Source organism: Bombus bifarius, unplaced genomic scaffold (assembly GCF_011952205.1).
Source record: "Bombus bifarius isolate JDL3187 unplaced genomic scaffold, Bbif_JDL3187 scf7180000007996, whole genome shotgun sequence".
NCBI classification, from domain to species: domain Eukaryota; kingdom Metazoa; phylum Arthropoda; class Insecta; order Hymenoptera; family Apidae; genus Bombus; species Bombus bifarius.
Genome location: NW_022884376.1, coordinates 1,491,158 through 1,516,774, shown reverse-complemented (window position 1 = coordinate 1,516,774; position 25,617 = coordinate 1,491,158). Strand labels below are relative to the sequence as shown.

General features: G+C 38.1%; 4 protein-coding genes across 5 annotated transcripts; 2 read left to right on the top strand and 2 right to left on the bottom strand.

The window, feature by feature from the left end:
• Positions 1-35: 35 nt before the first annotated feature.
• On the bottom strand, positions 36-9,544 carry LOC117205977 (nose resistant to fluoxetine protein 6). 2 transcript variants are annotated; one of them, XM_033444867.1, is made up of 10 exons: positions 9,153-9,544; positions 2,876-3,162; positions 2,625-2,800; positions 2,387-2,547; positions 2,057-2,191; positions 1,400-1,959; positions 947-1,252; positions 689-863; positions 479-621; positions 36-399 (listed from the first exon to the last, which is right to left on the bottom strand). In XM_033444867.1, the coding sequence occupies exons 1-10, from the start codon at positions 9,457-9,459 to the stop codon at positions 271-273; spliced, it is 2,379 nt and encodes a 792-aa protein (XP_033300758.1). In that variant the 5' UTR covers positions 9,460-9,544; the 3' UTR covers positions 36-270. The 2 variants fall into 2 exon arrangements, with proteins under 2 accessions (XP_033300758.1, XP_033300759.1); XM_033444868.1 differs by having other exon boundaries at positions 2,057-2,158.
• Positions 9,545-13,008: 3,464 nt separating this feature from the next.
• LOC117205912 (deoxynucleotidyltransferase terminal-interacting protein 2) lies at positions 13,009-14,301 on the top strand. Its single transcript, XM_033444754.1, has 3 exons — positions 13,009-13,128; positions 13,384-13,498; positions 13,588-14,301. Exons 2-3 carry the CDS (start codon positions 13,402-13,404, stop codon positions 14,283-14,285), a joined length of 795 nt encoding a protein of 264 aa, XP_033300645.1. The 5' UTR covers positions 13,009-13,128; positions 13,384-13,401; the 3' UTR covers positions 14,286-14,301.
• A 76-nt stretch (positions 14,302-14,377) lies between these two features.
• LOC117205913 (estradiol 17-beta-dehydrogenase 8) lies at positions 14,378-15,622 on the bottom strand. Its single transcript, XM_033444755.1, has 4 exons — positions 15,362-15,622; positions 15,146-15,262; positions 14,696-15,071; positions 14,378-14,610 (listed from the first exon to the last, which is right to left on the bottom strand). The coding sequence occupies exons 1-4, from the start codon at positions 15,390-15,392 to the stop codon at positions 14,394-14,396; spliced, it is 741 nt and encodes a 246-aa protein (XP_033300646.1). The 5' UTR covers positions 15,393-15,622; the 3' UTR covers positions 14,378-14,393.
• A 626-nt stretch (positions 15,623-16,248) lies between these two features.
• LOC117205908 (raf homolog serine/threonine-protein kinase Raf) lies at positions 16,249-22,621 on the top strand. Its single transcript, XM_033444744.1, has 2 exons — positions 16,249-16,828; positions 16,880-22,621. Exons 1-2 carry the CDS (start codon positions 16,806-16,808, stop codon positions 19,149-19,151), a joined length of 2,295 nt encoding a protein of 764 aa, XP_033300635.1. The 5' UTR covers positions 16,249-16,805; the 3' UTR covers positions 19,152-22,621.
• Positions 22,622-25,617: the final 2,996 nt, after the last annotated feature.

Here is a 25,617-nt window from a genome sequence, read left to right as displayed (position 1 = left end):
GATTTTGTTCTTCTGTACGATGAAGAATGCAGATATACAAAGGTAAATAATTTATTTTATAAGTAATAATACATAGTAACCTTAACACTATGCGAAATACTTACATTACTATGCAGAATAGTGTAATAATGCATAATTGTGCTTAATTTTTATACGCACGCGTCTACATTTTCTCACTGATTCCTAATTTCTTCTTTACATTAATTACATACAATAAAGACAAATAATTTTAGTTAGAAATATAGTATGCCAAATAATCGCGTCATTGCATCATTGTATGCGTTTCCGTTTCTTGGGGGAAAGTATCTTTAACATGCTCACAATAGGAGCTTCGAAGGATACCGATATGATAAATGATAATATATACGATGAAACCAGTGCTCCAAAGAAAGTGATCATCTAAAAAAATGTATCGTTATGTTAAATCTATTGATAAATATCTAGAGAAGATAAATTTGTTACTTTTATATCGACGCACCATGGTATATTTTCCTAAATGAAGTGGTGAGTCCAAGTTCATAGGCGTCATTCGAATCACAAGCGGATGTACCAAGTAAGCGCAATACGTTATTCTGCTAACTGGATATAAAATCGGTGCTGACAGAATACTATTCACGTATCCTATATATATAGGTATAGATAATTAAAATTGTGTTTCTATAGCTATTTTTAATTTGATAATGTTTACCTCCGTAACCTGTGCTACATGCAACGACGATCCACGATAAACCAAGCGCCCATATGCTGTGACTTAACGAAGAATAACTAGCTGCCATTATAGGACTAAGTTCTGTTTCGTACAGACCATACAATAAACTTGAAAGAGATGCCGAAGAAAGGAGCCATCCTATGCAAATTGTCGTCTGAAAACGATGAAATTATAATTCATAGTAAAATTATCGTTATTCGACTATTAATTGTTTCACGACTATTAACTTCAATGTACCTTGGACATTTTTATTTTGCAATCAGTCTTGAAAAGGAAGTATCCTACCGACATGCCTATAAGATAAGGACCTAATCTAGTCCATGGTTTATCGTAGATCTTATCGAAAAGCGCCAACGGGTCGTCCGAGCTTGGCATGTGATTATTTATCAAAGCAATGTATCCTGTTGTTATCCAGGAGCTTAGTAGTAAAGTAGTCATCGCGAAGGTTGCAATTTTAAAGTGGTTTGTCGCTAAAACTAATATCACGGCGCCAATAATGTAAAATTGAGTGTCATCCGCAACATACCAGCTCCAAATCATGCACTGAAAAAATGCGCGATACACTAGGTATTAATCTTCAATTATTATGAAACTACAAAGCTACGAAGCGCGAATAGATATATTCTTCTTTTCGTTCAAGTTAAAGTGGGAATTTTTTGTAAAAATTTGAAAAACGATCGGGCGACTCACCATTTGGTCTACCGGGAATAAAGTATTGATATAGAGTAAATTCCTCCACCAGTAGTTGGGACAGTTGTAATGATCCGCGGTCGGTGGTTCAAACACGGAATTCGAATGAAACCATTTCATTACGATTTGATTAACTCCGAGTATGAACATGTAGGGAGCTGTGAGTCTACAAAATCGGTACATGAGAAGACCGATGAACTTGAGGCCACCTGCGACGATGCCCCGTGTGCCCTGCGTAAGTTTATTCAAGTCTCCTTTCGCGTTTGTCCTGAAGTAGAGGAAACTCACGAGTAAGCCTCCCATGAAGAAAAACGTATCGACGCTGAAAGCTCCGTTCGTTATAGTTTGAAAGAGGAATTTTCTTTCCACAATTTTTCGATATTCCATATTATCCGAGTACTTGAAGATGATAATGCAAGTGTGACCGAGAATAACCCAGGCCATAGATATCGCTCTGAGGCCATGAATGGTACTGATCGTATCACCTCCGACTTTATCGTCACAAATAATTTTTACATTAGCTCGAACCGAGAAAGAAAGCAGCAACTCCTCGAAGACACCTAGCATCCAAATAATGGAAGATTAGCAATTAATATCTTGTAGCTTCTTGTAGTGATTACGTATCAAGGTGTTTTATTAAAACAAAGAATCGCTTACTGAATTTATGTACTTTCGGACTGTCTGAGCGTAGACTACCTTCGTGATCGTTGTTGTTATTAACTGCTAAGGATTGGGGTCCGTTGATGATAGCTTCTGCCGCTGGAACAGGAAGGTAGACCTTACCTTGAAAAGCTGCGAAATATAACGATAAAAGAGTGTCACTGTCTTTGCTACTGTCCCCTTGTCTTGTGATCGTCTGTAAGTGTTAGTCACCTTTTTGTTCTCGGTAAAGGGAACGAGCACGAGAGAGATACTGCGTTTTCTCGAAGCCGCGTCAAGAAAAGCAATATTACAAGAAGGACGTTCGAAGAGAAGAAATTATCTTACCAGTATTGAGAGACTTTTGACTTCTGCCAGTTAACTGGTCAAGTTTCGCGTGCCTTTCCAAATCGTAAATCACTTTTCTTCCTCGAGTATATTTTCTCGTTATATAGATATCATATCCGGTCCCAATTGCCATCAGCAAGACAACCACAACGGTCACACCACTGAAACGTTCCCAATGTTTTTAATTTTCATTTATTTTAATATTTCTCTAGTTTGGTTTTAATACGATTCAACGTACGATAGAATCCAGAAGACTGGGTCCTCGTACATATCGTACATATCATGCTGATCTCGAACCTTGTGAAGCGTCGAATGTTTCATCGCTTGTTCGCTGGCAGCGAGTTTTGCTATCACAGAAACGTCGGAAGCGTTGCACGAGAAAGGTAAACATACTCCTAGATAAATCATTCTTGTCTGCAATTAACGTTAAGCAACGATTACAGACGATTATCCAAGCGGAAAGTTGTTAAATAATATTCAACTATTTACCGTAGGAAATAAAGTGGTATTCACTGAAATGGTCATCATATAAAATCCCAATTTGTGAGGCGACTTATTCGATCTTGTCCCGGTCCAGAGATTATTTTCAGTGAGGCCGCCGTGCCTTTTTTGCGGCTCGCTGTTAAACTCTTTCGCCTCCTCCATCGGTTTCTCTTGGATTTTCACTATTTTTCTTCCATAGTCTTCGTTGATGTAGGCACACTGGGTAGCTGAACCGACATAGTAGGAGTTTCCCCATAGGAAGCCGTTGGTATATCTGCCTGAAGCATCGTTCGCTGCAAGAAAAGAAAAATTTGATGTGATCTTTCGATTAGTAAAGCAAGATCTTCTAAAGGCTTTGTGAAACCGGTAAGCGTACTCTTTTGCTGTGTAGGATGACTTGCATGTTAGCTAGCCGATGACCTACTTCATCGTTCAAGACACTTTCTCTCTGCTCGACGAGTGGCCATTTCCGGATTACTTTGGATGAAATACCAATGGAAGCTAATGTTTGGATATGCCTCGAAACTTATGCGAGTAGCATATAAACGTACTCGACGAAGGATTCCAATGCTCACGGTATTTTCATCGTTGCTGAATAATTGTTCGTTTATACGATAGAGATTTCCCGCGTTCTTACTTAATATTCAGTAACAGAGAATCGTTTGATGTCGTAAGCTAAATATTAGTGCGCGGTATTCATTTACACTTTCATAACCGACGTTCGACCGTAGACGTGGTTCTGCTACATAATTTTCATTACCAAAGATTACGACATCTATCGCGAGCTGGGAATCCAGCTGTTCTCTAACAAGAACTTTCTATATTCCAGAAGAAAGTAATATTATCTAATTATCCTAATCATTATCGTGGTGGTGTTCAAACCGTTTCCATAGATCGCTATGTAGTATATACGGCGCGTATCGTAATTACTAATCACGATTCGTTACATCATTCGTAAATTGCAGTTGTAGGATAAATCGCAATGTCATCGTTCTACACAGAAACAAATATACCGACGTTTCCCTTCGAAACATTTTGTAATTGATTTCCTGTACAATTGAGTACATCGTCTCACCGGTTCGATATTACCACTGAGACTTTGCTTCTTCTCCATTTTCCTAATTCTATTATTTCGCTGCTAGTCTTATTCGACTAATCTATGAATCAGACAATTCCAATTCGAAAGTAATTCTTGACCTTGCCTATTTGGTATTTGGATTCGATCAATGGAACTTTTACAAACGCTACCGTAACCCGACAAACAACGCAACTCAGAGACATCCTATTATCGATTCCATTCGCACAAAAGTAGAATCGTATACGCGTAACCGCAAAGAAATTAGAATAACAATGGATTTTGCGTACGTGCGGTGATCTCTGACACAATCCTTCGTTGAACAACGAAAGTCAAGTTCAATCTGTACGCGTGACTCGTGTCGTTTCTTCGTTGATTCGCGAAAAAATGGAACCATCTTGCTTACTCTCGCCCTATTAATTTATCAGCGGTTGTTTCGTTTCCTTGTACTCGAACAAATACGGAAGAGAACAAGAAACATACAAGGGATATTTTTACTCGTTATCGTTCAAAATATTCAGCAGTTCGTGACTTACGCTATCTTATAATGTCAGTTACCTTTTCAGGACGTACGTGGGATGCGCTAACGAATGGCGACACACAATGGCATTGAATCGATTTCTGTGGATAAAAAGAGTCTCGTGGAAAAAAAAAAGGAAGAGAAATTAGAGGACGGAACAAAGCGAATTCCACGAGTTCGATGCAGGGAGTGCGACCGGTTTGCAAGGTCTGTTGCTTGGAATAACACGCTTATGGCCGCAGTCTCCTTGATAAAGTTCAAGAGCTATCGCAACGAGAGTTACTAAAAAACTCTGATTCAGTTCGTTGCGTGTACTCCTTATTCGTCGATCAGCGAATGTAACGAAATTTCTCGGCGCATTCACGCTAACGAGGGAAAGACGCCGACTTTTGCACGTTTGAATGGCGAGTCACGATTAATTACGATCGTCGCTTAAATTGAAAACCACCATTGAAATTTGTATTAAAATTCTTGGAATGAGAATAAACAAATAATAAAATTTGATGGAACGAAGATCGATAAGTAGACGAAGTTTTAAAGCGAGTTAATCCAGAATCTGGCGATTAAATCGAAATTGGGATTTGAAGTAATCGTTCCTATGGATCGTGGGATGTAACGGTTTATTTTATCGTTTGCTTCCGATCGACTAAACGTTCTAAATGGCACGTATGCACGATCGATTAGGGAAAGTAATTTGGAAAGAGAAAGGTTCCCCTTAACGTAGTCGTTTGTGTTGCAATATTAATATACGCATGGTTGAACTTTCCTTCATTTTAACATATGAATCATTTAGGGATATTCCTATTACATACATGCATACATACGAAGGTAAATTTATCGGTATTGGTTACATCATTTTGACCTTTTATAAAGGATTGTAAAAAAACCGTTTTAAAAGCGATGTCTTGATTCCTGTTTCTCGTTAATTCTTTCGTTAATGATAAAGTCCATGGCCCGAGGATGCGTCCATCGATCGGTTGCATCAAGCTGTGTTATGCGACACCAGCATAAAGTTATAACGCGTTCGACTCTGTTTTCTAACGAGTGGGAAGTGAAACGGCCACTCAAACGTGTTCCATAATCTGTGATCGATGAACGAAAACGTCCGTTGGTTACGTTAGCCAGCGGCTTGTACTCGATCGGCTGATTTTGCAAGGAAAATTTATCGAAACTCGCCTGCGAACTATCGACTCATTGTTGGATGCTACGAACGATCGAACGACTTCGTACATGGCTCATAAACTTGGCAATTTAATGCTCGATCGAATGCCGAAATAACTCTAAACACTGGAATTCTACCGATAAACGGTATTCGTACGGAGGCGTGCTTTTCTCTCTATTTAACAGGCTTTAGTTGTCGTTAATTAAAGGGTCTTGACGTACATAAGACAAACAGCTAGCAATGTATTCGGCAGGAATGTCGTTACGTAACTTTGAACGCAGATACGTACATGCTTCCTACTTTTCGTGCATACTTTAGAAAGAAACGCTACCTCGTCGAACGAAAGAGACGAAAATCAAGTAGATCGGCCTCTGTTTGCAGTTGCGGCAATTCGGCTGATTTTCATTGAAATTGGTGCAAGTTTCGAACAGAATAGAATAAGCACTCGCGTAGGACGCGTTCTACTTGCCCGTGCAAGTTTATGTGGAGGGAAACCTGTTTAGAAGCGAAACATATAATAGAAAGTACATAAGGAAATATCTGTTTATGTAATCCTGAGGTCGAAACGTTAAATCAGACACGAGAAAAGTTCCGATACGCGTAAACTGCGCGTAATTATAATCTAAACGAGCATTTCAAGCATTTCATGATTCGTCGAAAGCGGGTGTATACGCGTTTACGCGTCTTATACAAGAACTGGCCGCTCGAAGATGTCGATAGATCGTGAAACGACGTGTTCCACGAACCAGGAAGCGACAGACTGAGACGCTGCTGTTCCAACGACGTTGTTCACGAACCGTTATTATATCACGGCGTTTATGCAGTCCGAGAAACAGAATGATAAAGGATCGAGAACAGCCGAAGAAAAGTCCAGCGTTACGTGAAAGTTGCGTTTGCAAGCCCGGTTTCCACGTAATCCTTTCTCCGGGCGGTTTTTGTATCTGGTGTGACGTAATTTCGATAATTGCCGCGGTTTCTACTTCGACCGTGTTTCTTCGTGCGCGAGTCTTCCTTGAAACTTTCTAACGTTACCTTTGCGCGTATCGCGAAGGATATTCGCGGAAGTCCCGAGAACACTCATCCATAAGCTTGTCGCCGAGTTAAGCAGCGTGACGCGCTACCGTCCAAGAAACTCTACCATTGTTTTAGAAATAGCATCGAATCTCAGCATAGCTAGATCGCGCGTGTCTATGCAAATTTGTATTTTTATAAACACAAGTGAAACAATGGAGAAATTCGTACTCCGCCTATCGCGTTTTCGTTACGTTGGAGATTTTCTTCGTTAAGCTTTTTCCTACATCTACGAACTACGCGCGACATAGTAGCACGCCGGAATAATTTACTTATAATTCTCAATGAGAATTGATTGTAAAATTCTTCCAAATAAAACAAAAAAAAAAAAATCTACGAACTAATTTTAAATATCGCAATAGATACGATTAACACATGGAATATCGTAAAGCTATATTAAAGAAGCTGGGAAGGTCGATCGACGTTGAATGCAATCGAAAGTTAAACGACGAATATTTGCATAGTAATCGGCATCGTTACGAACAGAAATTTCGAATGTCATAAAGATGACGTTTCCAACGCTGTTTGTTCTCTCTCTAATAGCCTCGAGGTATTTTTCACCGTGTAATTGCGCTTTGAACTTCCTACAATGATAATGGAACACAGAGCGTCACGGGAGGAGAAAGTCATGAAATTCGCTTCGTGCACTTTTCCTTCGCTTGGAAATTGGGCAGAATTGAACAAACAGAATTCTCACCGGAAATAATAAACCCTAACGTAATTTTACTCTCGCTTGATCGAATTAACGGTGAGTAAGATAACGCTTTCTATCTGGTTATCTCGATGGGGAATTTTAGAAAAATGAAATTTAAGCAAAATAAACATCTTTCTCGTTCGAGTTCGTTTCCTGTTAATGGCGAAATTTTCCTGGAAAAATAGTCCCTCGTATGGAAACTGTTTCGAAGGTGAAGCGTTGCTTTCTCGAGTCATCAAGTGCTATTCATTTTCTATACATCCACCAACTTCTTCTTCGTAGCAGGATATGTCGAAAGTACCAGAACGAAAACCAGTTTCTTCCTCTTTAGGCGAATTGTACGGTTTATCGGTCCCGACACTGCTTTCGGAAGTATCGAAATAATCGAAAATAATCGTACGATGTTTAATCGTCGGAATTTCAATGTTACGCTATGCCAGTTGCATAGAATATTCCAGGAGTCGTTTCTAACAGACGCCGAGAGTACGTCTCGCAACTACGTACGTGTTTATTTAGTTGTACGAAAGATTCGTTCTCCGTGATCCTATTTCCGTCCATTTCTTAAGTGAAAATTCAGCGATGCGATATATGTAACGCCAGAGCAAACCAATAGCGGCACTGGTTTTCCCAAGTTCGTCGGTAAAATCGAACCTCGTGAGTCTAAAATTGAAAAGACCTAGACGAGAGAAACAATCCTGACGCGCTTAACCCTTTCACCTGTATCAGGTGCGACCCTGATCGTACCAAATGGCGAGAGAGCGTTTGAAAATGCGACCCGAAAAGTGTAACGGGTAATATATGGACAGTAGGAAAGCGTATTCTATTCTTAGATATTGCGTAGATGGTAGTATCTAAGTACACATGTTGAGTGGCATTCTTTTTCAATGTGTCGCAATCGATGCAAATGTCAGGTCGGTGTTCCGTTTGGAAAAAATTCGAACTAAAGTGCATCTGTGTATCGTGTACCAATTTTCTGCGTAAATTGCGCTGGTAATATTCGAAGTCCCGAGACAGAAAGCCACGACGGTCGTGTTAATGCCGATACTTACGGAAAAGTGGAACACTACGAGACTCTTGCGAAAAGTGGCATTGACCGAGGCAAGCGGTAAAACATTGAAAGCGATTCGTTGTCGGGCCGAGCCTGTGCCGGTCGTGCAAGTAGCCATGGCGTAGCTCTTTGTGTCGCGAAAAGTGAAATTTCTCGATGAAAGTAGGCAAAGCAAAAGGAACTGCCGGGAGGAAGGCAGATGCGTTTTAGCGAGGACGATTCTGGCGAGCTCCCGCCGTTACCGGTGACCCATCGACTTTCGATTTCCTTACCGATGAAAGTGAATTAAACCGCGTGGAATTTCATTCGTTACTGCAGTCGTGTGATCTCATAAGAAACGTTAAATCCGAGATGGGGAGAGATTTTAATAAATCTCGTTAATTTTCCGATAAATTCGTTATGCTTGAGTCCGTTTCTTCCTTTCTCGTATTTGCATCGTGATCTCCGAAAACGTTTGTTTCTATTAAAGGCCAACGAAATCATACGCCGTGTTAATCGTATCTCTGGCCGCTGTAACTCCGTACACTTTCTATTCGTATAATAAATTTTTGCTCGCTTCACGAAATACCGTTGTCTCGCGTGTACACGAGAAAAGAGAAAAATGTTTGCTCACGGTTAGTTCCAAACGAATAATCGATGGTCAAACATTTGAACAGGAACCAACTACCGAAGCCATCGACATTTTTAGAAGAAGTTCGATCAGTTCGACGTACCTTTTACAGCCCAATCTTCGTGATTCTTCAATCCTTTGATATACCTCGTAATATCTTTGGCACACTGCTCCTGAACAGGGTATTTCCCTTCTGTCCAATTGTTGGCAAGATAACGCACATCGAAGAGGTCCAACGCTTCCGACAACGTGGTCCAATTTCTATCCGGAATCTTATCGACGTCGGTAAAAGTTCTTACTCGCTGGTCCGCCAAAGAGTCTCGTACTGAATTCTCTGGAACGGTCGAAGCTATCACCCCGCAGATCGCGAAGCTCGCGAAAAGAACGACGAGATACCACTTTTGGTTCATCGTTGTCTCAATTGCTTTTACACAAATCACTAGAGAAATAGAATCGTCCACAGGTCGATTAACTTCAACTAACTATCTCGCATCTCGCTAACGTAGTTTCGATGAATATCCGATCGGAGTTTTTCGTGCACGCTGGAAATCTTAAAAATCGTAAACTATCACAGAAAAAATACTCGTAATCACAGTCGATGCCCAGCTAGCCTTCCTCGTCTATGCCGACAACGACGGATCTTGATCTCTTCAACTCCTCTCACAGTCACGTGAATCTTTCTGGTTGCATTTTCCGATTCATCCGGCGATGGGCCCTTCGTTTCGAGGCCCTCCCGTCCTAGTTATCATACTTTTGAGAAAGTAGCGAGAGTGGACGGAAGGAGAGAGTATGAACTCCGCGGCACGACTGCCTGAACGATCTGGGACTAGGCTTCCAACTCCTGACAGTGTGACTTCCCTTCCGTGTGGTTCCTTCTTATTCGACGCCCAAGAATCACCTAGGACGACGAGGCTAGCAGTGGTAGAAAAATTGCTTTGCCGGCTGAATATCTCGGTAGTAATGAAAGTGCGAGAAAATGGTGGGGAGAAACCTCCCCATATCGAAAAGTGAGCGCTAACGGTGGCTACCTTAGCCCGATACTCGTCTTGTTTAATACAACTTGTCACGTAGATTCTTAGTTAACATAATTTCATGCCCGTTGACAAAATGAAAGAGGCAGTGAGAGATCGTTTTTTTTGAAAGACGAGATAGTTCCCACACAAGAGTTGTTAAACATCTCTGTTTTCTTCGTATTTTTTAAAACGGATGAAATACATTCACAAAAGATATATTTAGGTTTATAAATATTTCAGTATATTCTGTACGAGGGCCGTCTGCGCTACGTCTATAAAATATGGTAATGATACGCGCTCAAAGGAAACCAAGAACGTAATTTAATATGGTAAATTACTAAACAAAGTTGTAAATTTCTTCTTTCTCGAGTTTGGTATAAAAAGAAGGTAGGATAAGAAGGAAGCCAGATGTTATTCATTAACGTTTTAAAGCTTACGTAATACCAGATTTATCATACAGAACGGATGAGGATGTTTAAACAACGATCGTCTCTTGTATCAGTTTCTTTTCTACGTAGAACATTTCGGTACGCTGCAAAAAATAGATTTTCTCCTTTTTCCACGAATACCTTATTAGGAACGCTTAGTCGATATAGATAATGAATTTTACGAAGGTACATAAGAAACTTCAACGAACCAACGATGATCACAGTATATGATACTCGTTAAATAAATTGATTAATTTAGTGGAATCGACTATAGAGTCGCGTATGATGCGACGACTTACAAAGTGTACGGTGAGGTTTTGCGTGAATTCGCCTGAAATTGACGGCACAGTCTATCATAAAAGTTTCACAAAAGAAATTTCATGCTATTAGAGGAGTGTTTCTCTTTCTCCGGCGCAAAACTTTCGTCAAACGCTGTCATTGGCTGCTCAGTCGTGCTGAAATTCGTTTTCCTTTTTTTTACCATTACAAGACTTTACTGTCCTACCGTATAATTTCCGTTAGTAATCCTACACAGCCTCCTCCAAAAACCATAATGACTGGCAAAATGCAAATTTTCTACTACCTATAATCAGCCTTCTGCAATCGTCGATGATTTCTTACCTGGTCGAAAGTTAATGTTACATTTTCGACAGATATCGCGTTGAGAAAGCCATTAACATGAATTATATTCGCGGCACGTGCCAATAAAACGTGAATCGCGTGAAAAATAGGCACAATGCAGTTACGAAGTGTAGTTGCTTGTTTTATAAATGCACTTGCACTTTTACGTTGTTGCGATACTTTGCGTATCTTTGTTGCTCTTTGGTAAAGTCTTCGTAGAATATTAATCAAACTCTGACCATGACAATGTCGATTTGGTTTCTACGATGACAGAAAATCACCAATTCAAAGTTTCATTCCTGTAGTTTAGTCTATAAATAACACGGTAAAGAGAAATAAAAGATCATATAATTACGGATTTTATAATATCGCAAGTGTTGCATTGTCGTAAAGTGAAACTGGTCGAAGCAAATCGAATTTCGTCTCATCCATTTCTTACGAGAAAGGAACAAGTTTCTGTCGACTATTTTCGACGATTTTCGACGATCTTCGAATATTGAAAGAAAAATTTAGATTCGTCGCTTCGTCGAAGGTTCAAAGTTGGCCTTCCAGTGATTGACCTTCCTTTTTAAACGGATTTCTCTTCAGCGGTCATCGTACTTTCGTTATTACAGAATCTGTAGCTTCGAACGAAATATACCTATACGTCCTTATAGGCAATTAATATAGCTATTTAAACTATGCTGCATTTAATATATCGTTTATGTTTCGTGATTAATGTGACAAGCACCATGTACTAAAGTAAAATATCTTTCAGCTAAAATATCAAAAAATTAACGCAACACAATTCTGCGATACTATATTTGGCGAAGCCGATGAAGTTGTAGCTGTAATAATACGCTATCTATTCAGGAAGTAGTCATGGCCGTCTTTCTAGATTTTGAGATATATACATTAAGCGTAGCGTTGTATTTTGGCCTTTACTTCAAATTGAGAATGGTATGTTGTGCCTTGTCGAGCCGCTGCTTAGCTAGAATTACTTTTACAATCATTATTTAGGAGCGGACGTCTTTGAGGCGGTCATACCTGTTGCAACTCCCGCATGAGATAAAGATCAGAGACGTCAGCAGCAACGTTAGCCTCCTAATCTCTCCTATTTTTTCCTGTTCCAGGTAATCCCACAAAAACTCTTCCGTAGATTCATTAATCAGCCTTCCACACGATAGGGACGGGAAGAATCGTATCGTAGTATATCGTTTTATTTCATGATCGTGAATAGTGTATCTAATATTAATAAAGAATTGAATTATTTGTAGTGGTAATTAGTAATTAGATGCCAAATTAAGATTAGAGTTATTTCTTAGCCTTTTTTTTCTATTATCTTAATAAGTGGATTCGAATTCGGAGTAAGGGCACCGTAGAAAGAGAAAGCTGATAAAAAGTGGAAGAATATAAGTTGGTATAGCGAACAAGCGAAGAATAATATCACCTGTAAAACATTATTAATGTTTTTTACGCATAAATAGTAGTAGCTAAAATCGTATCGCCAAATTTTGTCTTCGTCAAAGCGAGGGAAGAAGTGAAAGGGGTAGAAAGGAATAAAAAGTGGGAAAGAAATAAATACTTACTTGGGATTAACAAATCCAAGAGGGGAAAAGTAAAGAGGAAGTGGAAAGGAAAGTATGTACTTAAACACTTAAAAGAGGCGACACCTAACGGTATATTCAGAAATGAAGTGACTGTGCCCGTTCGGTAACTCAGTTAGTATGTATATATATATATATATATATATATATATATATATATATATATATATATATATATATATATATATATATATATATCTTTAATACAATCAACAAGCCTAGAAGGAAAACAGATATTTACGAATCTCTCTAGGATAATAATTTTTGTCAAGTTTACATAACTTTCAAGTGTATTACATATTTTCTATATTACGAAAATTATCGACCTAGAGTGTGATAATATGTAATACCAGAGAGAAAATGAGAGTGCTCACACTTATGGTTCTAATTGTTTTCGGGTTAGTGCTGCACCACGCGGCCAAGTGCTGAAGGTAACGCATTTAGCATAAATGTCTGTTATTAATTATTTCGTTTCCGAGTTTGTGGTTGTTTCAATGTTTAAAAAGATTATATTGTTACTTATATAACAAATCTTTTTAAGTCTGTTTAAGATATTTTTTATATTTAAAGTTGTTTAAAGAAGTCATTTCTACGGTTTGAAGTAAACCGCAGAACGTATCAGGCACACGTGACTCACGTAAGATATATCGAGAAAGCAAACAGTTAATTTTCTAATTCACTTTTAGAAACAAATAATTTTAATAATGGATATAATAATTGATACGGAAGGCCAAGCAGATTTAGTGACAAAAGATCGTTTAGTAGACAGCGATGAGGACGACTTAGAATTTGAAAATAACGGTAATTAAATCTATACTGTATCATATTATTTTTAGAGATTAAGAATTTATAACAATAATAATATGCTTTTACGTACATTGATTTATCAGGTACAGAATCGGTCAAATTTTTTGACATAGAGGAAGATTTAATCCAAGATGAGATTCCAATACAGAAAGTGGTTCGCAACCCAACTAAGGATATCGATCTGGAGGAGTTTGAAAAAGATATGGGTTGGTCAAACAAAACAGTATCCTCAAAAAGATGGATTCATAGAGCAACTCCTGCTCCAGATGTAACCCAACTGACAAAAGAATTGACGTCGATAGATCAGATACTTAAAAAAAGTGTCATAACACCTGGTTTTGAACAGCTACATGCTGTACCTCCTTATATGCTAAGTGATAGATTATTAAAAGCTAGAAGACGCAAAGAGCGTGCTAAAACTAAAGGCGAAAATTGGTTTAATATGCCTGCTCCTGAACTGACACCAGAAGCCAGACATGATCTTCAAGTTATAAGAATGAGATCAGCGTTGGATCCGAAACATTTCTATAAAAAGAATGATCTTAAAACAATACCAAGGTACTTTCAAATTGGTAAAGTTATGGATTCGCATTTGGATTACTACTCCGGTCGTGTTACTAAGAAAGAACGTAAGAAGACAATTGTCGATGAACTTATGGCTGATGCTGAATTTTCTAAGTTCAATAAACGTAAATATAAAGAAATCATTGATGAGAAGAGAAAATTGCATTATAAAGCTCATAGACATGCAAAGAAACTTAAAGGGAAGAAGAAAAAATAAATACTAATTGAAAATATTTATTTTAACCTAACGTTTGTAAAATTTGCAATTATCAAATGAGTTATAAAAATTACAAAAATCTGTATATTTAAAGAAGTTTATATAAATTTAATGCATCCCTCCTGTAACTTCGATAGAAGTACCATTAACATAGGAACTTTTGGAAGATGTTAAAAATGCAATTACTTCTGCCACTTCTTCTGGTTTCCCCATTCTATGAAGAGGTATTTTTTTTATAAATAACTGCTTTACATTATCAGGTACAGTTTTTGTCATAGGGGTTTCTATAAAACCTGGCAACACTGTATTAACACGAATTCCAAATCTATAATAAAAATATATGCCTGATAATATTATAAAATCATTGAACAAAATACTGTACATATACTATAAGTACTCCTTATACGTACTGTCCAAATTCTAAAGAAGCAGTTTGTGTAAGAGCTATTACTCCAGCTTTTGATGCTGCATAATTAGCTTGACCCATGTTTCCAATTTTTCCAATGATAGAGCTTACGTTAACGATCGAACCATTTGTACTCACGTTAGCATTAATCATTTCTTTTACTGCTGTTTGAATTATGTAAAATGTTCCTTTTAAATTCACATCAAGTACTTTAGCAAAATCCTCACTTGTGAGTTTTAAAATGAACTGATCACGTGTGATTCCTGCAGAATTAACTATAATAGTGGGTGCAGTTGAATATTTACTTATTGCATTTTTAAACGCTTCTTGAATACTTTGTTCGTTTGACACTTCAACATTTAATGCCAAATGATTGGAATCTAAAAATTGCGTAGAACTTTAATAATTTTGTCTTAAATAGATAATTGGAAAAAATAATGTTTAACATTCAAACCATTTAAAGAAGTAATGGTATCTTCAGCGCTTTTTAAGTTCCGATCTGTAGCAATAACCTTAGCTCCTTGCCTCGCCAAAATACGGCATACTTCTCTACCTATACCGCTACCAGCACCTGTAATTGAAGTAAATTCTATTTTCATATACACTATAAGCTTTCTCTAATTTTTTTCTTCTTTCTCTGTATCTTTTCTTTTTTTTTTTTGATGCACACCTGTTACAAAGGCCACTTTGCCGGCTACCATTTTCGTTTTTTCATTAGAAAACAACTAGTACAAAGTCGAACAGATTAACTACAAATGTAGATTATAAAAGACCAATGACTTGATCAATATAAGTAACCTTGTAGCGTAAATGAATAAGTAGAAGATACTGAAAGACATTGATTTTGCTGATTCGCAAGTCATTCTGATATATTTTGAATACTTTTTCAACTATTTGCTATTAGTAGATATGCGCACAGTAAGTATGTACGCAAGCATTGAACCAATTAGGATGGACCTCTGTTACCTAGGTAACCGTACCATATGCTGCTGACGTCAACGCAAGTCTGCAGTGACGTCAGAAACGCAACGCGAGTAGCTATGTTTACAGAAAAATTGAACTTGAATTATAGACCTGTTCCAAATGGTTATTTCTCAGAGAGAGTGTAAGGCGATCTATGGGTATTTTGCTTTAAATAGTGAAAAACAAAATAGATCTATTGTAATGCGATGGTCAGATAAAATCATACTGATAAAGCTGTCAAATGTTGTAATAAAAATTATTTAAATTCGCAAAGGAAATCATACAAATATGTATCACTATTATTTAAGCTGAAAACAATGCGGTGTAACATGTCGATCTTAAAATAATTAACAAAATTCTATTTTATCGCAAAGTTCTATTCCGATATTTCAATAATAAATTTCTTTGCTGAAACGTCTGAGATTAAACAAATTTCTATACTATTTGAACTACGAAATAGTATGACATAAAACTGTTGAAGATCTAAAGGAGAAAAAGAAGAAAGTAATATTTATTGCGAAAACATTGAAAACGTATTGTGCAAGTAAACAGGTAGAATTTAAATAGAGGAAGAGGAAGAAAATGAGTGGGAGGGGGCGGAAGGTTGTACGCAAAGAGACTGGCAGCACCGGCGCTTCAAGAAACATAGCCCCGCGCCTCTGCTCACGGTCCTGTAACGCTTGTGCCAGTTTTCTTTCGCAAGGGCTCCAGAGAAGAAGCAGAAGGGGGATTGCGCAGGAGGTCGAAACGAAAGAATTTTGTACCCGATTTCGGGGTTCGGACCGCATTTTGTGCGGAACACGGAAAACTGTTGCGCGACGTAATAGTAGAAATTCAATGGCCGAAAAGTCAGGAAAGACAGCGTGGTTTGGAGACGCGCATCGGAAAGTAGGTTCGATTTGGCGGACATAAGAAGAAAGAAGGAGGTAGGAGAGAGGTATATAGAGGAAAGAAGAAGAAAAAGAAAAAGAGAGGTGCGTGAGAGGACGCGTCGTCGTGTGTCGTCGTGCGGTGAGAGGTGAGGCGACGGCGGCGTGGTGAAAGCTTGAACTAGAGAAAAATTCGGCGGTAACCGGTAGCAAAGTAAAGCTACCAAGGTGTTCCGAAGTGCAGCAGCAGCGGCTCAGGATGCTGCCCGACGGAGCAAGAAGATGGCCGTGATCGGCGAGCAGAGGTATTACACGGCGGTCCGTGCGAACGCGTACACGGAGTTTTCGTGTCGTAGGTGCGAGGCGATACGTTCAGCGACGACAGCTACGTCGCCGTCCTCCTCGTCCTCGTCGTCCTCGACTGTATCTTCCCGTCATCGCCGACAGAGGAAAAAGCTACACTCTGTACAGTTAGCTATGTCCTCTTCACGAGGTAGCGGCCCGGAATCGGGAGAACTGAGCGATTCTGAGGACGGTTATTTGGATACAGATCCGTTGAGGTATGAGTTGAGAAATATACAAAATGTGATACACGTCACTCGACAAAACATTGACGCTCTAAACAATCGGTTTGCTGGATTCCAACATCCACCATCGATATATTTAAATGAATATCAAGAGTTAACTAGCAAGTTGCATGATTTAGAATCTAAGGAACAGAAGCTCAATGAATTGTTGAACGCTGGTCGAGTATCTGGTAGTGCTTCCACGTCAGAGAGTGAATCTCGTGATGCTAATACATCTGCATCAAGAGGTCAAAGAACTCCAATGAAGTCTCTGCTCAGGGCATATTTACCTAATCAACAGCGTACAAGTGTACAGGTTCGTGAAGGACTTTCGTTAAGAGATGCACTTGCCAAAGCGATGAAATTAAGGAATTTGACCACGGAAATGTGCGTTGTATATATTTTGGGTACAGACAACTCGAAATATCTTACTTCTTGGGATACAGACATCTCGTTGCTTGACTGCGACGAAATATCTGTGGAAATTTTGGATAAGTTTCCAATAACTACTTCCATTTCTCATAACTTTGTGCGCAAGACTTTCTTCTCACTAGCATTTTGTGAATGTTGTAGAAAACTCCTTTTTCAAGGCTTTTACTGTAGAACATGCAATTATCGATTTCATCAAAGATGTGCTGGTGGTGTACCTGCTTTGTGTCACCAAGTACGTATGCAGGATGCTTATTACCAAGCATTACTAGCACATAACCTTGAAAGTACCGCTGGGATATTGCAACTTCCTTCAGGATATGGATTAAGTAGAAGCATGTCCCCGTCTTTGGCTCCATCGAGAAGCCAGAGGCATCCTCGTTCTTTGGGACAGCAAGATCGTTCCAGCTCTGCGCCTAATGTTTGTTTCAATATGGTAAAACCAAGCGGAGAATCTGCTAACTCAGACGAATACAGTAGATCTCAGAGTTTAGGTCGTCCCATTGGTATCATGCAAAGTGCAGTATCGCCAGGTAGTAGCCCAACGAAACATAGTCAGTCAACACAGGCTAGTCCTACTAGTACTTTAAGGCCGAAAAGACCAAGAGCAAGATCAGCCGATGAATCATCCAAAAATCTTTTAGCACCTAGAGAATCTATAGAGGATTGGGAAATTCCAGCTGATGAAATCTTAATTGGAGCTCGAATTGGATCAGGTTCTTTTGGAACAGTATACAAAGCTCATTGGCATGGTCCTGTAGCTGTAAAGACGCTTAATGTCAAAATACCTACTGCTGCTCAGTTACAAGCATTTAAAAATGAAGTTGCAGTTTTACGTAAGACACGGCATGTAAATATCCTTTTGTTCATGGGATGCGTTAGCAAACCACAACTGGCTATTGTTACCCAATGGTGCGAAGGTTCTTCTCTGTATAAACATTTACATGTATTCGAGACAAAGTTTGATTTATTCACACTGATAGAAATTGGAAGACAAACTGCACAGGGCATGGATTATCTACATGCAAAAAATATCATTCACAGAGATTTAAAGAGTAACAATATATTTCTGCACGACGATCTTACTGTAAAAATTGGAGATTTTGGCTTGGCCACAGCAAAAACTAGATGGTCCGGTTCTCAACAATTCCATCAACCAACCGGATCTATCCTCTGGATGGCACCAGAAGTCATAAGAATGCAAGAAGAAAATCCATACAGTTTTCAATCTGACGTTTACGCATTTGGCGTTGTTTTATTTGAATTACTATCCGGTCAATTACCATATTCGCATGTTAATAACAAGGATCAGATATTATTTATGGTTGGACGTGGAAATTTACGTCCGGATTTAAATAAATTGCGTTCAGATACTCCCAAGGCACTGAAGAGACTGACAGAAGATTGCATCAAATTTTCTAGGGAGGATAGACCAATATTTCGTCAAATTTTAGCTAATTTAGAAAGTCTTTCACGAGGATTACCTAAAATAACGAGATCAGCATCTGAACCAAACTTAAATAGGACGCAGCTACAATCAGATGATTTTGTATACACTTGTGCTTCGCCAAAAACTCCAGTGAATTTTCAGTTTGGAGCATTTTCCTTTTATCCTTCCGGTGGGAACATATAAAAGTATTACCCGAAGTAACGAGTCTGATGCAATTTGCATAAAATTAAAAATATTCAAAAAAAAAAAAAATGGAAACGAAATCGTAATAAACTTAGCTATGAACAATCTACGCGATTCTTTATAACTACACTTTGACTGTGTTGCAACTGTTCGCTCGATGTAGAATGTGATTATACAATACTTAATTCAACTAATATAAAAAGGAAAAAAAATATAAGGACACAAAAATTCATCTTATTAATTGACGTATCCGATGTATTTCATGGCAAGAACGCATATGTAGCTTTTATCTTTACATACTTACCAAGTATCTATGAAAAAAGGACATTTATTTAACGAGTTATTGTTCGCGTGCATAAACGCGTATTTGTAAACAAGTGTATACACGTACGAACGAGCGCACGTGTACGCGTGTTGGTGTAGAGGTCTGTACTTTCGTGGAATCCTTATGAAGGATGTAAAAATTAAGTAAGTAATAGAAGTAACGGCATTTAAATCTACGTGGGCCGTCATTTGCTGTGAAGTATTTTTGCAAACGCCGAAGTGATTTTTGTACCTACTTCCTTCATGTATTGTCTTCAACATGCTCACATAAGAATTGTTCCTTTTCATATAACTTATAATTTATAGTTTAATGTTAGTATGTACATAAGTTTCGTTGAAATTATCGGAAATTTGCGCATATTGTTTTTTAAAAAGAGCGAAATGTAGACACTCTAAATACAGATTAACTAGATATCCTGTAGTAATAGATATTTTACAACGATTACCTCTTTTTTTGTAGTAATTGTTTTCTATAATAATAATCATATTTGACTGATTTTTTGTACGCAGTAAATTTTTTTTCTACGAAAAAGATTCTTTTGGTCCAACGATACCAAAAGGTTGTACTGTATTAAAAAAAAAAAGAACATGAAAAAAATGACAAATCAAATTGAAAGTCAAATAAAAAGTGATATGTATACTTGGCCTTTACTTTAAGACTTCATCGATATTATAGACTATAATAAATCATTCTCGCGAGTCATTTGTTTTGGCTTGATTTGGAGCATCGTTACGAATCAAGGCCTAAAGGATCATTTACACTCATCGACGGTAAAAAGAGGAAGTAATATCGTGTTGCAACATAGATTGAACAAGTTATCGACTAACTTCCATTTCTTTTTCCTAACTTTGTAGTCGACTGTTGTTCCTTGCATTTTAATATTTATTCATTTTTACTATTACTCTTTTTCTTTTGTAAGTTTTTTTTCACTGTATTTGAGGCTCATAATGCAGGAAGGGGCGCGAACTTCACTTCGAAGTGATGAATTCGTAAAGTATTTGTTACATAGCATTAAAGACTTTCAGTTTTACGAGGTAACCGAAACTTTTGTTATGACCAAACGTGTTTCAGATAACGGCCCGATCAACAGTAAATAATCATATAGGGGAAACGTATATGCGGATTGCGAGTATACAGAGGTATACAGCGAAAAAGAAAATAATAGAGTGAACTTTTCGACTTGCGTATCGTATAATTTTGGGGGAACGCGCAGTAGCGAAAAAGAGAAATTAGTGAAACTTTATTCGATGGGCGTCTGAAGCACGCTTACGCGATCGATGATAAACCATACCGACTACGTAACATTTTGCATCATTGATTCGCGGGCGTATCCTAAAATTTAACATCGATGCGACACTCGTCAAACCGTGACATGTTTCCGAAACATATAAAAGGCCTAAGAGGAAATCTTCGAAATTTCACTAGTTAAAACAAGTGATATCTTGTTTCTAAAGCACGTGGTATCCCGATTTACTATTTATTTATTTATGTATAATCCAAGTGTGATGAAATGCAATTAAAAAGCAACAAAAAAAAAAAGAAAAAGAGGAAAAATACTAATAAATAAGTGCTGGATTTTAACATTTTGTCGAGAGTGCATGATTGCGAGGAACAGTGAATATGTGAATCATAGGAAAAGAGAAAACGTGTTCAAGTGTGCAAGAGAGCGAGAAAAAGAGAGAATGTATGTAAAAACGACGATGAGGACGGAACGAAAATTACCGATGAACACGTTCACCGGAATAAAGGAACGCACTTGTCATTGTTAATGACGCTTTCTCGTAACAGGGAAATAGCGAACCGCGAAACATAATTAATGATGTTACAAAAATATTATTAAATGAAAAAAAAAAGAGATATGTAAAAGAGGAGGATGTCGTGCAAGGTGCGGGGGATAGCTCTTTTTAAATGGCTTTCCGAGATCTTTTATAGTGCAATTTTCTAGATATGATAAAACCTTCGAGTGATACGAATAGATCCTCTACGATGTACAATGGTTAGGCTGTATAATATATAGAAGTAAAAAACCTATTCCTGCATTTTTTACTTGCGTTTTACACTTTAAACCATTTTGTTCTTGTGATACGATATAACTTGAATTAGGTCTTGACGAAGTGTGCTAATATTTAACCAATGATGTAAAATACTCTCTTTTTTTCTTTAATTTTAGTTTTTACACTTTAATTTATTGCGAAGACTAGTAAGATAGTATGAATAAAAAGTGTTTATTTAGATATGTGTAATGTGTAACACACGTGAACAGATGATGAATACAAAGACAAGAGAAAGCAAACAGTAGAATTTGCGTCCCTCGCGCTCTGCGTCCTCCTTAATCAATCTTCCTGTATGTCACTATCAAATTTTAGAATATTATTTTCTCGGAAGACATTCCTCTGTATATTGCTTTAATGTATATCGTACATGTAGAAGGGTTTGTATGCGGTTGCAGATTATCGAATGTGTTTTTGTGTCGACCTGAACACCGAGAAACATATTACGTTATGTACATTTTAAAATTAACGGGAGTTGGCTCTTCGAAGCGTAGAATCAAATCGGAGGTGACGAAAGCGATAAGCGAAACTGGCTTAAAAACGTTCAAAATGAACGATCTAATTTAAATTATCTAGCGTTTGCAAAGAACGGAACGAAAAAGAACGTTAAAGAAAAGAAATGAAACAGCTCTTGATCTACGAATCTTCTTAGAGTTAACTTTAACACGTCAATGAAATTTCTGATTTTGATTGATCCAAAAGATCGACGAGGTTAGGTTTTGAACAAAGTGGAACTTCTCCACTTTCAGAAATATGTCTTGTATATCGGCATTGTTAACTGTGTTATGCATAAGTGAATTATCGAACATTTTGCCCTCTTCGAATTCTACTACGAATCTCAATCGGGTTTGACACGAAAAAACGATCGGATGGCAGATTTTTCGTTTGATTGACAGACGTCGCATGGCACGTATTGTAATAGGATTTCGGCTTCGTTTTCGTCATATTATGCTGAAGCTGCTATCGAGTGAAATGTATGTCTTGTAACGAGATAGCGTGGCTGAGATTCGAGATACTTAATGCGATCGATCGTGACGATCGATTGATCATTGTATTCAACCGAAGAAGATGGCAAAAAAATGAAAAAAAAAAAAGAAAAGAAGCAAAAATAAAAAGTTGATTCTTCATGTAATAAGTTTCGTTGTTCTTCTAACGGAGTTTCGATATATTTTATCGACTAGCCTAGTATATTGACGTTGAAAGTAATATGCTATTGATAAAACTTGTACGTGTTTGTGGATACAAAAAACCATTTGCAATCTTTATCATTGCTTCTTGGATGGGACTCGGGAAGCGACGCAATAACGACACTTCATCGTATCAGTACTGTCTCATGTATCCTTAATCAGAATATATTGAATACAACGTTTACGAGTGATAATTTTGTACGATCGAGCATTTCAATTAATGTACAATTCACTTTAATTTGTATTACACGAGTTATATCGGGAGTCGATCGGACGTGTTATTTGTTTCGTTTAGAATCATATGCTTCTTGATATGGTGAGTAGATGTACTCACTGATCCGTGTTAACGATATTACCTCGATAAACAATTGAGATTACTAAAAATTTGATCGGATAATTGTCGTCTTCGAAATTAGATGTAGTATCAGTGAGCATTATATAAATAAAAGATAAATGTCATTGATCGAATCAAAATGCAATATTTTAATTCAAGGATCACTCGAAAGAAACCAATGAGTACCACTGCCCTAGATATGCTTTTCTATGTAGTGTAGAGTACACTGTGATCTTTGAAAGGCAATATACGTAAGTACCATGTAATTGCATTTGAATCAAATATCGCGTTAAATTTAAATGACTGTGAAATTCATTAGCATCGGGCACAAAGGTGTTGTGGACATATTTCGCTCGAAGAATTGCGAATTTATTCGAACCCATTGAAAATTATTCTTTTCTCGGTAACTGTTTCAAATAAAATCGAGTAAGTACGAACAAGCTGTTTCCTTTCTATCTGTGTATCGTTATAGCGAACTTAAGCGAAGTATTCGCTGTAAAGTAGTACACGTTTATATGTTTTGCAGAAACTCAATATTTGCGTATAACTTCGCGGAATAGGTGTACAATATTGGATCATGTACGTAAATAATTCGAAATTATTTAATTTGATGGCATAGTCATTTCGCTCTTCGAACGACAGTCTTAGAATACGTAAACATGACTTAATCCGGTGAGTACACGTGTACCATAATGGCGATGGTAGCTTATAAATGCAATCACGGAAACCAAGAATCCCTGTCGGAAGGTCATCACATCGTGGATCTCTAGTAATCCTCTATGAGGTTCTCCGCTTCTCCTCCCTTTACCCCACAAATCTACAAATGCCAGATTAACTATCTTGCGTTACTCGTATAGGTACTGCTTATCATATTTACTTGTTATGCGCATTGCATTGCGTTCACTTCCAACTAAAATTTACGATGACAAACAATATTGTAATTCGCTTTTCATAAAGATAATCTTATGTCGAGAATGATCTAGAGCCCGTGTAAGCGAACGCACCCCTACAAAGAGATACGATCAGTGTATAGAACGAGTATATATGTGTTTCGTATATGCAGCAAAAGGTTCTAGCGTGTTGGTGAGTGCGCGTACAAACGAGAACGCCTGTACGTAGAGGTTAGAACCCACTACGCTGATGCACGAGTACTCGTTGTGTCTAAAGCGTACGTGAGATAGACGGAGGGAGCGCGCATGCGCAAATCCAGCTGGCGCCTCGACCGGCTGTAGTCGATGCTGGAACTTCGTACTGCGAGTGTCTGTGTTTGTTCTTTAAGTCTTATCGTCGTAAATTGGTACGCAAATTATATTCGTGTACATATACATAGGTACGAGTCATAGAATAGGTGAAGAGTCTCATTTATGTACGATCATCGTGAACAGGTGGACGTCGAGGTCGGTCGGTTTGTTGCGTGAAACGAGGTTAGTTGACTTCAAATCGAATTTCGGGCGGTCGCTCCAAAGGGGAACGACATTACGTGGATATTTGCCTCGAAGAAACGGCCCCTGTGTTTTTCTATGCCGCGCTGTTTCAGTGTCGCGTGTGACAATAGTCGAAAGTAGACGTGGATCACTCAGGGACAGCGCTCGCCTCTCATATTTCTTGTATGATATTTCAACGCGATGTATTAGGCAAAAATAGTATCGCGTGTTTGACCGATCGGAGTCACTTGTTCCCTGTAAATCTGCTAGCTGTTGTGTCTTTTAACTATATTAAATTCGTGGCTGAAAGTTCGAAAAGCGTGCTACATTTCTGTGCTGAATGGATAAAATCGAATGGAAAATCGGTTATCGCCACGAAACATTTAAACTTTGACAGAATGTCCGAGCGAACATCGTTACAATTTATTGTGCTTTTAAGTATCTTTTGCTTTTCGCCATACACTACATAATATGAGTAACTTATTGAATTAGAAGAAAAATGTTATCGCGAAGAGATTGATAAGGGTTGGCTATACACCGATATAATTACAATAACACAGATTTCGATTAATTGTACAGTTGTTACGCGTGGATACACGTTTCAGAACGCTATTTACCAAAAAAGGAAATCTGACTAATATAATATTAGGTGAAGTAAAAAGTTCTGAGCGCTTTTTCGCTTTATTTCGACGATGAAATTAACATAGTCAAGATTATTCGATTTAGATTAAATATGCGCCGTTTTGTTCGATTACTTTTGTCCATTTTGAAGGCAATTTCATAATTCCGCGGTTGAAGAAGTCCTCGTCCCTATTGGTAAAAAACTTGACCAGCTCATTTTCACAAGCCTCTCTTGAGGCCAGTTTTGTACCATCAAGAAAATTTTGCAAAAACTTAAAAAGGTGATAATCGCTTGGTGCCAGGTCTGGACTGTACGGCGGATGCGATAGAACCTCCCAGCCAAGCTCTCGGAGCTTCTGACGCGTCGTTAAAGATGTGTGCGGCCTGGCGTTGTCTTGATGGAACACAACACCTTTCCTATTGGCCAATTCTGGCCGCTTCTGGTCGATCGCCTGCTTCAGTCTGGTCAGTTGTTGACAATAGAGGTCCGAATTAAGTGTTTGCCCCGATGGGAGCAGCTCATA

Bases quoted from the DNA above. Each gene is read 5' to 3' on its own strand.
- LOC117205977 (XM_033444867.1), bottom strand. From the start codon at position 9,459: ATGAACCAAAAGTGGTATCTCGTCGTTCTTTTCGCGAGCTTCGCGATC. The intron at 2,548-2,624 runs GTACGTTGAATC...GGAACGTTTCAG, and splicing joins CCAGTCTTCTGGATTCTATC to TGGTGTGACCGTTGTGGTTG. The intron at 1,960-2,056 runs GTAAGCGATTCT...TTTGGATGCTAG, and splicing joins TCCGAAAGTACATAAATTCA to GTGTCTTCGAGGAGTTGCTG.
- LOC117205912 (XM_033444754.1), top strand. From the start codon at position 13,402: ATGGATATAATAATTGATACGGAAGGCCAAGCAGATTTAGTGACAAAA. The intron at 13,499-13,587 runs GTAATTAAATCT...TTGATTTATCAG, and splicing joins CTTAGAATTTGAAAATAACG to GTACAGAATCGGTCAAATTT.
- LOC117205913 (XM_033444755.1), bottom strand. From the start codon at position 15,392: ATGGTAGCCGGCAAAGTGGCCTTTGTAACAG. The intron at 15,072-15,145 runs GTTTGAATGTTA...CGCAATTTTTAG, and splicing joins TACCATTACTTCTTTAAATG to ATTCCAATCATTTGGCATTA. The intron at 14,611-14,695 runs GTACGTATAAGG...TTTTTATTATAG, and splicing joins GCTTCTTTAGAATTTGGACA to ATTTGGAATTCGTGTTAATA.
- LOC117205908 (XM_033444744.1), top strand. From the start codon at position 16,806: ATGGCCGTGATCGGCGAGCAGAG. The intron at 16,829-16,879 runs GTATTACACGGC...TTCGTGTCGTAG, and splicing joins GCCGTGATCGGCGAGCAGAG to GTGCGAGGCGATACGTTCAG.